At 42.2% G+C, this 16,739-nt stretch overlaps 1 protein-coding gene across 2 annotated transcripts in view; it reads left to right on the top strand.

The window, feature by feature from the left end:
- Positions 1–810: 810 nt before the first annotated feature.
- Positions 811–16,739, top strand: part of DNASE1L3 (deoxyribonuclease 1L3) — an 84,797-nt gene continuing 68,868 nt past the window's right edge. The window contains exon 1 of one of the 2 annotated variants that reach the window (XR_015300075.1): positions 811–1,049. Coding sequence is in view for 1 of the 2 variants with exons in the window: in XM_086939049.1 (XP_086795175.1) it covers positions 918–1,049 (132 nt within the window). In the remaining variant the exon portion in view is untranslated. The remainder of the gene's footprint in view (positions 1,050–16,739) is intronic. The other variant, XM_086939049.1, reaches the window with a different exon arrangement.

Here is a 16,739-nt window from a genome sequence, read left to right as displayed (position 1 = left end):
CCTTTTCTTGTAAATATGCCCCATAAAATTCAATATGGTCACAATAAATAAAATATGCAAAATTTTGTTTCAGAAGTTAATTTTTTTATTGTATTCAGCAAAGAATACAGTGCACTTTGTTTTAAACTGAATGCTTCATTTCACAGATGGAGCTGCAGAAAGAAAACAGTGCACGTCACGACAGCAAAGTTTACCTTCGGTTCTGTGTTTGGCATTATTGCCTCTGTATCTGAGTCCAGGGGTCGCAAAGGCAGCTCCGGGGGTAGCAAGGGGCAAGCCCCCCTAAATGCCGTCCATGCATTACATCCACAAATACTGCTTCTGGTCCAAATTATTCTTTGTTCAAAATGAAATTACAAATTGGGTGCAAACCAAGCATGACCATGGCTAAGACCTATTGCAAATCGATGGTGCAAATTGCAACCCATTCAGGTTTGTGCAGCTCTGGATGCACAAATCGGGTGCAAATTCCGCACCTATGTAATTTTTACCTTTCACTTGCACAGGCCCTGTAATCAGCGGCTATGACGCTGCAGCAGTGAAGATGGTGGACATATGGGGAGAGGTGTTGTGGTCCCTGTCTGGTAGTAGTAACACTTAGGTATGCATATGTCTAGTTGTAGATATATTTGCAGACCACAGAAGATGTGTAATGGGTTTCCGTTCAGAATGCGAATTTCGTGCCCATCCCTAACTTCCGGGGAAAGAATGGTGCTTTCCTAGCTATCAGTTTCCACCATGTGGAAGTGAAAGGGGCGAGAGGAAGTCCATTGTTTCGTTCTGTTTACGCCGAAGTAGCGTGTGTATATATAGCTCTCTGCATTAAGAAGCATAAACTCTGTTTTTTTGCAGCTGTCGCGCGCTGCCATCCTCGCCTACTGCTAGCAGCTTCTCGCTTAGTTTCCACAACTTTAAAAATGTTTTATTCCGCGTTTTTACTGTTTTATTTCTTTAACAACATCCTGGCTCTGAAAATCTGCTCCTTCAACGTGAGGTCTTTCGGGGAAGCAAAGATTGCCAAACCCGAGGTTCTTGATGTCATTGTCAAGGTAAGTTGTCTTCAGTTCTTTAGACTGGGCGCTTCTCGGCCTTTTTTTTTGTTGTTTAGTTTGGGTTATATGGTTGCTTGTCACAGGAACTTTTAAGGCATGTGCTGCTGTTGGCTGGAAATGTGACAACATTTGTTGACATATCTAAAGAAAACAACTGGAAATAACACCATAGCACACACAAAGCAACATGACATCAGACTTAAAACATAAGGGGCATGTCACATCAAAACTTTGAACACAACAAAATCACAAATACATAGCAACACAAAAACAGCAGAACACATCACTACCACAGCCAAATGCAGAACAACAAACATGCACAGTCTTGCCACACATTACCACATCCAGATTTCTGCTCTTTTAATACAGCTATAAAAGGTGTTTGGAGTAAGCACTGCCTTAACTTACCACCAAGGACCTAATATTGTCCCAGTCAAAAAAGTTTTGTTCTCTGGCCGGCCTTTCTTTGCAGCACAAAATATTACCTACCAACATGTACCGCTGTTAGGACGGATTGTCGGATTTCAACTATATTTACTGATAATAATTTCAGGCCAGATTGCATAAACTCCTCAGGAGGCATTCATTTAATATCAAATGCTTTTTAGCACCACGTTGGCTCATGCAAGTGTGTTCTGGTGCCGCATTTTGCAGCGATCTAGGTTGATTCGTGGCAGTAAAAATCAATCTATATATTTCTTCAATGTGCATCAAACACAGACCGTGAGTTCTGATGTTGCCAGACTGCACTGACGGGCATAAAAACTAATAGAGTAAAATATGTTATGACGATATGTACTATGGTGCTGAATAGCTCAGTGGTGCAAATTAGCCCCACTGAAGTAATATATGTACTTCAACGTATTGTAAGTGGTGGTACTATCTGGTGGTTGCCTCTCAATGAAGTGGTGAGCACCAAAAAGATCAGACACGTATGTGGGTATTTCGAAATGTTTGCAGACCCGTTTTCAACCTGGAGAGTTGCTGCTGCAAACAGATGGAGTATGTTTTTCAGGTGGAATAGGGAGGGGTATGATTTTTTTTTCTCTATGATGGACATGAAGTAAAATAAAAATAGGCCTTTCCTTATTTCTGTCCTTTCTACTCCAGAGGAATTTTTGGTGGCAGACGATCCTATGAAGTGCATGCAGTGGACTATGAGTCCTAGAAAAGTACAGTTTGCACACATTCCTATTCTGGTTCTCATTGGAATTCTGGGAGTCCATGAAACTGCATACATCTCTGCAAATATTAATCTCTTTCATATAGCGCTTTGAACACATTTCCTTAGTTCCTAAGCACTGCAAATCTATAGATGTCACTACCCAAATGATGATAATCAATGTACCTACCTTGGAAGGATGAAAAGCTAAATCAACTTTCCGCGATCCAGATGTACCTTCTGCAAATCACGTATGTTTCAGAAATGAGCGGTCAACTCACTAAGCCATCCTGTCTGCAGATCATAGGTGTATATCTACCATGCACACATGTGTATATCTACCATGCACACAGTTATAGGCCATTTTTTTGTGAACATGGCCTATAACTGTAATGTGATCATAGGAATGTTCGGGCATACCTCTGTATTTTAGGTTAATCATTCTCCATTTGAATGATGTCATAGTGAAATAGTTTTGGGGTGACCCAAGCCTGAGGAGCCAGAGGCTGCACCCCCTGCTTGAACCTGTCACATTGACATAGTGCTGTGCGGTGTTCCTACAGTGCGTGCCAACGCATTTAGTCCCAATGGTCACACTTGTTGCAAACCTCCCTTTTTTGTGAAATATTTAAAGCAGCTGGTCCGAGTGTGAATAATTGGGAAACATGCTGCCTATTATATGCATAAGACCCTAAGAGCCATGGATAATATGTTCAAGTCACTGTAGCTCTATCTGGCCTTTTCAGTTCTGAATATGCAGCCATATTTTATTCCATTACACATTCCCCATATATGTTAAGATAATGAATTTGTCAATACCAAATTCAGATGTGTCCCAACGTATGTCCATGAGGGGCAGATTCATGCCACGTTTTAAAGACTGGACCTAACCTTGCAATACTGCCCCTAAGTTGTACACCCTTGACCAAAGCCATAGGAAATGGTAGACAATATGATGCCAGTGTGCCTTTGTTGCATCTGGGCAGCATATCAAGGGGTTCATGGAACCTAATGACACAGGAAACAAAATTGGCCCCTCTGCTCCTCAGTTGGGTAGTAAAAGACAATCATAATTCGTGTGCAATGGGCCCCTCACACTCCAGGACCCTGGTTTTCATTGTGTCAGGTTCGTTTCAATATTGAATCAGGGTTCAAAATGAAAGCTTTGCCTTACCTTGTGTGAAGAACTACTCACCTGCAATGTATTGCTTCTGACCTTCCCAACCAAATTCATTACTTACAACTTGCATGTCTTTCGAGTCCAAAAAGTAATACCTGAATAGTTTTTTGGTAGCGGGGAAATTTACCTTACTATGCTATATGCCTTCCTCTTCAGTAACAGACTCAGAGACACTTTTTAAATAATGTTTGTGTCGAGCAGTTTGAGAATAATTAAGAGAGCAGCAAGTTGGTACACAATTGTTACTGAATATTTTGTAATGTATTGTGCAAGAATTTTTCAACTGTATATATTTTTTTGTTGTTCAAGAAAGTAAACAGACAGCATAAGGGAGTTGGGGCAAGATGTATAGTTTCGCGGACGGGTACTCCGTGACAAAGGTGACTGATTTCTATGCCACCTTCTTCCACGCGCATTACACCCTAATGCACCTGTAAGTAGGCGGACAGGATTTCCGCAACATTTGAGACGAAGTCCCGCCCTACAAACCCTAAATGAGGCCCTGAATGCACTGTGCAATGGCGTTAGGCTATGAAATCCCTTCAAGGGAAGTCTAGCGAGGCAACTAACCTTTTACAGGGGCCATGATGCAAACAAAGCACGCGCCACCACTCCCACATGCAGGCATTGTCTCTCTTATCTATAGGTGCGCTTTACTGACACCACATGAAGGGTTTGTGTACTAGACTTAATGTGCTAATGGAGGGGCACTGTGCAGATACTCTGAGGCACAAGAGGCAGGGCAAAGAGGTCAACATGAAAAATAGACACAAAAGACTTGCGAACATATGTAGCAGAAGTTTATGTAGAGTCCAAGGTCTGATATTATACATAGTTTGCGACCAGGATTTGAAATGTGACCATGGCGTCAGATCCCTGCTGTTGATGCATTAGCCTACTGAGCCATTCGAAAAGACAAATTGAAATGGTGCCTTAAGACACTTGTTCTGGATGAGTGTGGGGTGTTCATGCCAAACACAATCCAATTTGGTTGGTCCTTGTCTTCATCCTATCTTTAATAAATCATAGGATTCTGTAATCCCTGTATAAACAGCAGCCACACATTTTATTATAATCGCTAAGGAGCTAATCAAGGACACAGCCAAAGTGTGGTAAAATTGTAGGCCACTCCAGTCTTCACCACTCCATTATACGCTATCCGACTGTACGCCACTCCACTATATGCCAGTCCACTAAACCATATTCCACTGAACGCCAATCTACTCCACGCCACTCCACCCATATGCCACTTCACTCTATGGGATTTCATTGTACGCCACTCCAATCTATAGCACTCCACTCGACGCCACTCCACTCCACTCCACTCAACACTATCCCACTGTAGGCCACACCACTATACACCACTCCACTGTATTCCACTCCTACGGTATCTCACTGTATACCACTCCACTTTACGGCACTCCACTTGACGCCACTCCGCTGTACGCTATTCCACTGTATGCCACGCTATTCTACACCCCTCCACTCTACGCTATTCTATTGTATGCAATGCTATTCTATGTCACTCCTCCCGCGCTATTCCATTGTATTCCACTCCACTCTCCACGGACTCCACTCTATGCTTTACCCCTCCGTGGCACTCCACTCTACTCTATGACACGCTACTCCACTCTATGCCACTCCACTGTATGCCCTTGTACTGTATGCCTGTCAACTGCACTCAACACCACTTCACTGTATGCCACTCCATTCTGTGGTATTCCACTGTACACACCTAGACTCTATGCCACATCACTATACGGTATTCCACTCTACTATACTGCAAGCTACTTGACTCTATGCCACTCCAGACTACACCACTCAACTGTACACAACTTTACTCTACAAAACTCCCCTCTGCACTATTGCACTTTATACCTCTATGCCACTTCACTCTATATCAATCTACACTACACCCATCCACTGTAAGCTCTTCCAATGAATGCCACTTTAAACCACTCCACTCTATGCCACACCACTCTATGCCACTACAGTTTATGTCACTCCACTATACAACACTCCACTCTAGGCAACTCCTCTCTGTGCTATTGCTCTATGCTACTCTACTCTATTCCACTCCACTTTACTCTTTTCCTCTCCACTGCGTGCTACTCCACTCCAGAGTATTCCAGTGTGCGACACTCCACTTTTACGCCACTCCAATGTATGGTATGCCACTCTCCATCACTCCACTCTACTGTACGACAAGCCACTTGCCTCTACAGCACTCCACTGTATGCCTCTCTACTCCACAACATGCCGTCCAACTCTAAGCCTCTTCACTCAATTTTACAACATGCCACTCCAAGCTATGATACTTTACTCGAGTCTATGCTTAACTACTCCACTATACTGCACTCCATAACACTCATCTCTATAACATGCCATTCCACTCAATGACACTTTACTCCCATCAACACTCCACCACTCCACTCTACACTACTCCACTCTGCTCTACTCATCTATTAAGACAGTTTACACCACTGTACGCCACTGGTGACACTCGATTCTACAAAACTGTAATCCATTCTATGACACGCCACTCCACTGTATGACACGCCACTCCACTCTATGACACACTACTCCACTCTACGACACACCACTCCACTCTATGACACACTATTCCACTCTATAATATTTCATTCTACATCACTCCACTGTACGCGACTCCACTCTGCGCTATGCCACTGTCTGCTACTCCACTGTGTGCCACTCCACTTTACGCCACTCCACTGTGCCCCACTCCACCTTACACACTTCACTGTATGGCATCTCACTCTATGTCACTCCACTGTATGCCAAACCACTCCACTTTAAGCCAATCCACTCAATGCCCCTCTACTTTATGCTACTCCACTCTACGCCACTCCACTGCACACCACTCCACTCTACTCTATTCCACTCTAGGCCCCTCTACTCTACTCCACTCAACTCCACAGCGCTCCACTCTTTATGCCACTCCACTGATCCCCACTCCACTCTACACCACTCCAGTCTATTCTAGTCCATTCTATGACACTCAACTCTACGCCACTTCACTTTACGCTATTCAACTCTATGCCACTTGACTCTACGCCACTCCACTGTACAACACTAAACTCTTCAACTCTTGTCCACTGTACTCTATGACCCTCCACTAAATGACACTTTACTCAATGACACTCCACTCTATGATTTCAAACACTTTTTATTAAAACATGAAAACCAAAGAAATTCAGTAAAAAACAATTGTTAAAACGTTGTTATAGTTATAAAAACGTTATTTTTATACAAACCAAACTTAAACTACACAAACGTTAAAAATTCTAAAGTTATAGTTATACCTTAAATTCATAATTTATCCGCCACCTTCAAATTACTATAACTCGAGCTCCTCCTTACACACTATGGGCAACTCAGTAGCCTCACTACATTAACTTGGACCCATCAGTCTACCCAGCACAGTGTTTTATAAATGATTTCATTACCCATGTAATGAGTCTTCTTAAGAATGCTATAATTTATCATACGATAAGTGATGTAATTTGAAAGGGTGTTAGCAATGCATGGAGAAGGCTCGAGTAATAGAATGAGATGTGGATAGCAAGTTGCCAACACTGTAAAAGGAGTTGTGCAAGTTATAGTAATTTGAAGATGGTGCGTAATTTATAAATTTAATATAGAACTATAACTTTAGATTGTCTAATGTTTGTGTAGTTTAAGTTTGGTTTGTATAAAAAGAATAAATAAAGTTTATAACTAATCTGTAACAATAGTTTAAAATATAAATATATATATATATATATATATATATATATATATATATATATATATATATATATATATATATATATATATATATATATATATATATATATATATATATATATATATATATATATATATATGTATATATATTACCTACTGGCGGTCGCCAGTAGGTAGTTATAGTTAGGATTTTTTTCAATGTTAAATCTCAAAATTCTATTTGGAATAACTTTGGCCCCGGTTGACGAATCTGACAGAAAATTTCCTAAAAATGGCCTCGCGGCATTCCGGTCCTTCCCTGAAAGTTTGGGGGGGATTCGTCAAGCGGGGGCCGAGATAAAAGGGGGGTCCCAAAACGCGTTTTCCCCATGTTAATTTCCATAGGGCGGTCGATTTCACTTTTAGCCCGAACGGCTGAATGGATTTCCACCAAACTTGGCAAAATTGTATGGACTGGTAGCCCGATGTGCCTTTGCTATGTCTCAAGATATGTGCTCCAGTGGATTTTGAGTAATTTAGGTTCAAAAAAATATATATATCTATAGGCGCGCTCTGGTGCGCGCACCGGGGAGCTCACCAGGCGCGACACGTGACTTGCGCGCGGAAAGCTGATTGGCTCACGGGTGTCTGTAAACATTCGAAACAGCCTGGAGCGGCCGCCATCTTGTGTCTCGGTAGGATCGAGACACAAGAGGTGACATAAAAAAAAGGGAGAAATGACTATAAGGGGGCAGGGTAGACCCCCTACTGACCCCCTAGGTTTGATGTGGGGGCTAAAATAGGGTCCCGCAGGGCATTTTAAAAAAATATATTTTTTTCGATTTGCACGGGGGGAGCGCCCGGTACGCGCACCGGGAAGCGCACCGGAAAGCGCACCGGGGAGCGAAGCACGGGGAAAATCCAGGGCCTTATTTATGAAGGCCTTGCGACGGTTTTGCGCCGCCTGTGCGTCACTTTTTGTGACACACCAGCGGTGTAAAAAAATACGCCTCGTTGCGCTATATTTAAAAAGTGACGCATCTAGGTAGATGGGTCACTTTTTAAAACCCTGCGCCACATTATACCTGCGTCAGGTATAATGTATGCAGAGGGGGCGTTCCCCCGCAAAAAACTTCGTAATAGTGACACAGTAAAATCTATGAGATTTCACTGCGTCACTTTTAGGATGCTGTTGCGTCGAAATCTTGCTCCTGCCTCACAGCAGGAGTAAGACTGACGCAAGACCTTTCACATGGGGCTTTCCCCATGTGAAAGGACGCATTACTGGAGTTGCGTCACTTTTCTGACGCACTCCAGCAATGCGTCACTTTTGTGTTTACAGATACGTCAGAAATACTGACGTATCTGTAACTCCTTGTGACATGATTCGTCATACAATAAATATGACACATCTGGAATGTCGTAAGGAGTGCGCACAGAAAAGTGACGCATCGCTGTTTTCACGCAGCAATGCGTCAATTTTCAGAAATGAGGCCTCCAGTTTATTCACTGTGTCACCTCTATGACCCTTTCTTGCGTCAATACGTCCCTTTTGCATACATTACACCTGACGTAGGAATAATGTGGCGCAGGGGCTTACAAAGTGATGCAACTACCTAGATGTGTCACTTTGTAAATATGACTGAATAAGGTGCATTTTTTACAGCACTGGTGCGTCACAAAAAGTAACGCATCGGTGGCGTTAAAGTGACGCATGGCCTCATAAAGGAGTCCTTCAGTCTTCTACTCATGCGTCATATTAAATTTATGATGTATTATGTTGGAAGTTCTTTTAGATACGTTAGTATTTCAGACGTATCTGTAAGCGCAAAAGCGAAGCATTGCTGGAGTGTGTCACAAAAATGAAACAACTCCAGCAATGTATCCTTTCACATGGGGCCAAGCCCCATGTGAAAGGGCCTGCACGCCTGCTGTGAAACAGGCGTAAGATTTGGAAGCAACAGCGTCATAAAAGTGACGCAGTGATATCTCATAGATTTCACTGCGTCACCTCTACGACCCTTTCTTGCGTCAAAACGTCCCTTTTGCATACATTACACCTGACGTAGGAATAATGTGGCGCAGGGGTTTACAAAGTGACGCATTTACCTAGATGCGCCACTTTGTAAATATGAATAAATAAGGTGCATTTTTTATTGGACTGATGCGTCACAAAAAGTGACGCTTTGGTGGCGTTAAAGTGACGCATGGCTTCATAAATGAGGCCTTCTGCCTTCAACTCCAGCAATGCATCTTTTCTTACCCTTCCACACCCCTGTTCCTTTTCAACATTTTCTTTGAATATCAACATTCCCCATATTCACTCTTCTTCTCCCTACTTTCTTTCCTAACACTCACCTTCTTTCAGTCCTCCTACTTCACTTCCTTTCTCCTCTCATACCTTTCTGTTCTTTCTTACTCATTTTCCTTTCCATTCTGTACTCTTGCCGACCTGCTTTCTTTTCGCAGAGCGGTCAAGACTTTTCTGTTCCCGTAGTTTTCTCCTTCCTTAAACGCCCATTCTTTCAGTTATGTTGTGTGGCTTCCTTGTCAGGCGCCGGAACGCTCCTTCGCTGGAGCAGCTGTGCGCATAATAAATGCCAGTAACATAACATAACATAACATAACATTATCAATGCACTCTATTTCACTTACTCTTTTTCATTTTTTTTTAAGAATATAGCTCTTTGATGAGAATTGGAGGTAGTTCTGAAAAGAACTTTTTGTTTTCTTCTTTTTTCTAAACAGGAACAAAAACAGGGAATGGAAACTGCTCAACAGGAGCAAAAAAAACAAAACAAATTAGGGGTGGGAAGGGCAGTGATGGTTCTCCAATGCTCAAACCATGAGCTGGACACTTTGCTCCCCATAGGTGAGGACTTGATTGCAGTATCTGCATCTCAGGACACCATGGTTAAAAGCAGGTTGAATGTTTGACACCAGCTCCTGCGATTGCCCCCTCCCAGAAGAAGTTGCTCCTCCGGTGGATGTAGAGGCCCCATCACTGGGAACCTCTTGTGCCAGAGCCCTGACACTTTCCCTGGCAAAATTCTGGGGGTGCTTCCTCTCCACATGCCGGATCATCGTGAAGTTTCCAAATGAGTATTTTTTTAAGGGTTTACCCCGTGACAGCACTTCTTTGCAGATCCTGCACTCCACTTTTGGAGCATTCACCTTTTTTTGGTTAGGTGGTATTTTAAAAAATTTCCAAATAAAATGTTCCTTTACCTTTCGTTGAGGACGCTCTTCATTGATTAATTCAGGTTCTTCATCACTGCTGGATTCTCTGGCAGCCATGGTAAACCAAGAAAGATCCAGGAGCAAAAAACAGGTCTTTCAGTCACAAAAGTGAAAGAAGAAGTGAAGGAAATGGGTGGGGATTTCATTCTTTGTAAAAAAAACTGTTAGCCACCAATGAAAAGTGTTATTTTAAGGTCACATGACTTGACCCGCTGACGCTGCGCGCACCGGAGTGCTTCCGGGTGCGCACACTCGGCGCGAACGTAGGCGCTTCCGGGGCGCATACGCGGCGCGAACGTAGGCGCTTCCGGGTGCGCACACGCGGCGCGAACGTAGGCGCTTCCGGGTCGCATACGCGGCGCGAACGTAGGCGCTTCCGGGGGCGCTTACGCTGCGCGCCGAAGTGACGTTTTGATAGTTTCACGGAAATGCAAAATTATTTTCTTTTCCTTATTTAAAAAAACTGCTTTTATTTGTATGGTACGAAATGTTTTGCGTTATTATTAACTTTTCATTCATATTTTTTTCACGAACGAAAGTAGCGCTCTGGGTGCGCTTTCCGGAGAGCTTACCGGAGCGCGCACCCAGAGCGCCCCAGGAAAAAATGATAAAAAAAAAAATAATAATACTTACACAAAACAGCAAATTGTAAAAAAAAAAACAGGTTAGAAACTCGATATAGAAAGGAATTAGCATTTAAAAAACCTATGAAATTCACTGAAAAAACCATAGGTTTCACACCAGTTATAGTTAGGAATTAGCATTTAAAAAACCTATTAAATTCACTGAAAAAACCATAGGTTTCACACCAGTTATAGTTAGCTGGAAATTTTACTGACATAAAACCATTGAAATTCCCACGTTATAGTTAGTTGGACTCACTATAACTTGCGCGCCTGCAATGCACTGCTGATGACGTCACATATTACATCACTCATGACATTGTCAGTGACATCACTCATGACATCACTGATGACACCATCCTTGTGACAGAGTGAGAGACCTCCTTTCAGTGTAATGTAAGCCTTGAAACACATATTCAAAAATAGTATTTAACATTTTCAAAAAAATGGAGATACCCATACCAGTTACAACAAACAATTCAGTAATTCCACCATCTATATACACATCCACTCATTCACCAACAGTTCTATATAGTCACTCATACATATACTCACTCATTATATGTAGTGATGCACCTATACATCCTGTTACACTTTGACAGTCATCCAAAAGTTACTCACACACATATTCACACATGCAAAAAAACTATTGAACATCCATTTTTTTGCATATAAAGCAATACACACACTACCACTTTACTTCTAAGAATACTTACACATACTTACTCTCTTAAACAATCACTTATAGAAACACATACTTATTTAAACAGGAACTCTTATAATCTCTCACTCTCACATATACTCACTTTTATAAATCAATACTCACATATACTAGATTAAAACATATGTCGTTACTATAAAAGACAATAGTGAGACAGTCGTTTACTCACTAACATACACATATACACACTCATCCATCCATACAGTCAGGTACATATGCTGTCTTCAAAACACATACAAACAGTGAGTCAGTCACCAACCCATACAGCCACTTACACACAAAGTGAAACCCTGATACATACATTTCAATATTTAAAAGTTACTTGCTAATATATGTATTCACTAAGATACACTTAATAAGGCAGTTAACCAATCAATTCTTTTAAAAACAAACATCCATTTACACACTTATTTAACCATTTATTCTTCCATCGTACTTTTCAAATACATATATAAAACATATATATGTTTTTCAGAAAGACACACATTCACTGGATGGTGTCATCAGTGATGTCATGAGTGATGTCACTGACCATGTCATGAGTGATGTAATATGTGACGTCATCAGCAGTGCATTGCAGGCGCGCAAGTTATAGTGAGTCCAACTAACTATAACGTGGGAATTTCAATGGTTTTATGTCAGTAACATTTCCAGCTAACTATAACTGGTGTGAAACCTATGGTTTTTTCAGTGAATTTAATAGGTTTTTTAAATGCTAATTCCTAACTATAACTGGTGTGAAACCTATGTTTTTTTCAGTGAATATATATATATATATATATATATATAGCAGCAACTCCTCTGCCAGCCGGCGTTTGCGATACAGCAAAAAACAGGAGCACGGACCGGAATTCAGTGCACAAAATCAGTTTATTAGATTGTGCTCAGTCAGCCATTACGCGTTTCAGCACCAAAGTGCCTTGATCACAGGATATATAAATTTATACATACATATATATATATATATATATGTTCAAAACCTCCTTCCAGAAAAAGAGCAGAGGCCACACGAGGGGAAAACCTTATGGAAGCACTTTATTTGTTGTTGTTGTTATACACATGTGTCAACCAGTGGCGGTCGTCTCCGTGTAAATATAGTTAGGCCCTAATTACCATAGGAAGAACGTTTTTTTGTTGGTACTATTTGACAAAGCTTCCAAAAACTTGCCGAATAAAAAGTTCACCCTCCTCGGCTCCTTCCTGCAAAGTTTTGGGATGATATGTCAATCGGGGGTCATGAAAAAAATGGGGGGGGGTCACAAAAATGCAATTTCCCCATGCAATTTTTCATACGAAAATTGAACAGCGATACTGCGAAATCGTCTGAAACAAATTTCGGCAGAAAGCTAGATTTTGGTTTTGTGATTTGGTGTAAATCCGTTCAATATTTTTTGAGTAACTGAGGTTCAAAAACTTTGTATATCTGGACCATTGGATTTGGAGGAGGCTGTGAGAGTTCCGTGATCACATCGTTCCCGTGGGAGCGAAAGGTTCTTGTTAACTCCCGCAGGAGCTGGAGCTCTGATTGGCTGGCTGCAACATGAAGAGAAATGTTGCGCCTGCCATTTCAAGACATGGGAACTCAGTCCCCATGTCCAGAAACAGTAAAGGTTCAAAACCCTCCCAAGAAACTGGAGTGAAGGCTGCCAGTAGATGGTCACTATAGACCACTGCTAACCCTCCCCCTTTCTTCAACGTCTGGCTAGGCAAAATATATCATAGCCTGGGGTGGGGCGAAGGGGGGGGGGCGCTGCAATGATCTATGGACCTGAGGTCTGGTCAGCCAAGTTTCTGTGACAAAAATCATGGCCAGTTTGATGGGCCAGAATGAGTTCATGAAATTCAAAATTATGCTTGTCAAGGGATCTGATATTCAACAATGTGCATTTAAAATCTGAGCAAGATTACGGCAAAAGGATATTTTGCTTGATAAGCTTAATTTTCACACAATTTATGCTGATTTTTCATCACACAAAAATAAAAGTGCCCACTCCTGGAAGGAATGAGATTGTTACAACGTCACCATCTAAGTGCAGCAACTCTTCTAATGGGCGAGCAAACCCGACTGCCCTTTGACCAGCAAGTTTGGATGCTGATGAATGAAACACCTGCATTATTTTGCATGCCGCTGGAAATACAACGTGGTATCTTCTTAGGGTTGCCTTTGCCAATGGACAAGTAGGACAGGGACTTCTGTCAGTCACTCTCATGACTGCTGACGTAAGCCCAAAGGCACCATCAAGTGTTGAATGAAAGTGCCCCTTTATATCATTCAACCTGAATAGGCACAGGATAGGATTCTGGAGAGTACGAGTGAATATCGACACCAGCAATATTGTGGTAGCAGAATATCGAGGACAGAATGTTGAGGGAAAGGTAAAAAAATATAAGGAAGTACAGATTTACTATTTCTAACACCACCTCTATCTGTTCCGCATGGGTGTATATGTGGAGTTCTGTGTTCTACGTACTTGATATCGCACATGATTCACCCACGTAGGGATATCACAGCACTGTGCTGTAACTGACTAGACAAGAGAAACTCCAGAACAACCATGTTTTCAGCAATATAAAAAAATAAATGAAATTGGAACAGGAATGGATATGCAGAGGGAAGATAGTCCAATGAAATGGTGCTAGATAGGACAAAGCACTGCCCCCAAATTTAACGGTGGGTATGCGGGGGATCTGTAACAAAGCTTTATTACCAGCTTTTAGCTGTCTAGTGGGCCTATAAATCTTCAATTTTTGTTGCAAGTACTCAGGCCTTGCCTGATACAAGGCCTTGTGGGTTAGGCAGCACAAATTAAAAATAGCACGTTTCTTTATTGGCAACCAGTGCAGAGTTTTAAAAGTAGGAGCTGAGGGCAACCATGTTAACATATTAATCTGGCAGCAGTATTTTGCACCACCTGCAGTTTGACCACCAACTAAGTATTAGCGCCCGCCAACAAAGCATTGCCATAATCCAGCCGATAAATCCAAAAGGACCCATTGGATTGGGCTCCCTGTGTGAAGTGCCATCCAGACACCGTCCAGGACAGCCACCAGTGCTGCCGCTATACTGTGTAATGCCAGAGTGTGAAGGATGTAAGATCGTATTGTCCTCTAAAAAGTCTGCTAATTGTCTATTGACATGGCTTTCGAGGATTTTACCAAGCAGGGGCAATAATGACACTGGTCTATAGTTGTCTAGTTCCTCTAGGTTAGCGAAGGGCTTTTTAAAAAGGTGTATGATTTGCCCACACTTCCAATCCGCTGGTAGTGGGGCAGAGGTTAGTGGCTAGTTGAACAGCACCTTTACTGGAGGTGCCAAGCACTGTGCTGAACTGGAAGTGATTCTAGAAGGGCAGGGGTCTAACGGGGAACCTGATTTTACTAATGACAACCATTTGTGAACTTCTTCCTTCGAACAGAGTTCAAAGGCCTCCAAAGAAGTTTTATTAGATAGATTGGGTTGTTTCCAGTCCAGTATCATATCTGAATGCTGAAGGCATACTGGAGCAGGGCCGGCTTTAGGGCAGTGTGATTGGTGCGGCCGCACTGGGCACCAACCTGTGGAGGGGGAGCTGACCTCAATGGGGCCACTGTTTTGAGTAATAACTTATCATTGGAGTGATGAAGGGCACTTTTGCCTGGTGGTTTGAGCAAATCTGAGGAGGCGGTCATGGGGAGGGGGGCGCCAAAAATGATTGTCGCACCGGGTGCTGCCGGTGCTGAAGCCGGCCCCAGTGAAAGGTTTTTATAAATCGTGTTTATTTGATTTTAAAAATAGCTGGCAATCGAATCTCAAATATTCTGTGACTCAGGGATAGAAGTAGAGCTGGCACGTTGTTTCAAAATACTACTAGGTAAAGAAAATCTAGACTTACTAATCAGTCAATATTTTACTTTCGATATCCGTTGATAGTGTGGTTTCGATATCCTGGGCGCACATTAGGGCTATGTGAGTTTCTTCCCAGGATGCATCATCAGGCTTAACGTGAAGCTGGGCTCTCCTGTTCTCTTTTTATCAGCTTCCTCCTTCCTGCAAGATAACCCCAGTAGGAGCCCAACCCAGCTTGTAGCTTCCCAGCCGACTTTGAAAAGATAAAGGGACCTGCTCAGTCAGCATGACATCTGCTATGAATAGAAACAATACTAAGATATATTAGCACACGACGTCCTTGTGTACCTTTTATTTTTTACAGAGAACTCTCTATCACTTCCAAAACATTCTTCAGCTCAACTTCCGGTCTTGTCTGATCTCTGCAGCAATGTTTTATGTTGAATATTTGGTTAAGGCCATAGGTAACCTAAAGGCTGCTTCAGGGTACCAATGCATAGTTATGTAGTTCGTAGACAATAAACTGAGCTTCTAAGATACCCACCAGGTACACCTACATTTTGACTGTTACTATCTAGATATAAAATATTATGTGGAATCATATTTATTAAAAAACTAGCAGCCCGTCCTGACGTTGTCCGGGTATGAATTGCTGCCGGCCAGTAGTATATTGTTGTGTAGGATTTCGTTTAGATAGCATTTTTTATCTGTGACAGGCCAGTGAAACGCTCCAATTCACAGTGCACTGCTGATGCACTTAAGAGTGCGCGTTCAGTAGTGTGTGAACTCGAGTTTCCTACTTTATTTTTCCTTGCAATATTATATAGCGCGAACTCGACAACATGGCATGAGCACAATTTACATTACAGAAGAACACATTCATTTGTGGTAGGCACGGGGAGGCAAAGCGATTTGCCCGGAATCACAGGATGTTGAGCTGATGCCGAGATTCGAACGTAGCTCCTCAGCCCTAAAGTTCGCTATTCTAGAACTTGTGGCGGGAGGTGTGTCTAAAAGTGTATGTCGGTGCTGGCCATCAATGAGAGAGACCTGTGAATTTTTCAAATGGGTGGTGAAAAAATATGAGTATGTTGCTGGAGATGTGGGCCGCCGTGCCACCAATGTACTTAACGGGGGAGGGTAAACACCCATTATTCCGCATTTTTCTTTCCGGATACCATCACTCCGCATACTTTCATTAGGAAAGTA

This window comes from Lissotriton vulgaris, chromosome 9 (assembly GCF_964263255.1).
Source record: "Lissotriton vulgaris chromosome 9, aLisVul1.2, whole genome shotgun sequence".
Taxonomy (NCBI): Eukaryota; Metazoa; Chordata; class Amphibia; order Caudata; family Salamandridae; genus Lissotriton; species Lissotriton vulgaris.
The sequence above is the reverse complement of the archived record's forward strand: the minus strand, read 5'-3'. Positions and strand labels throughout refer to the sequence as shown.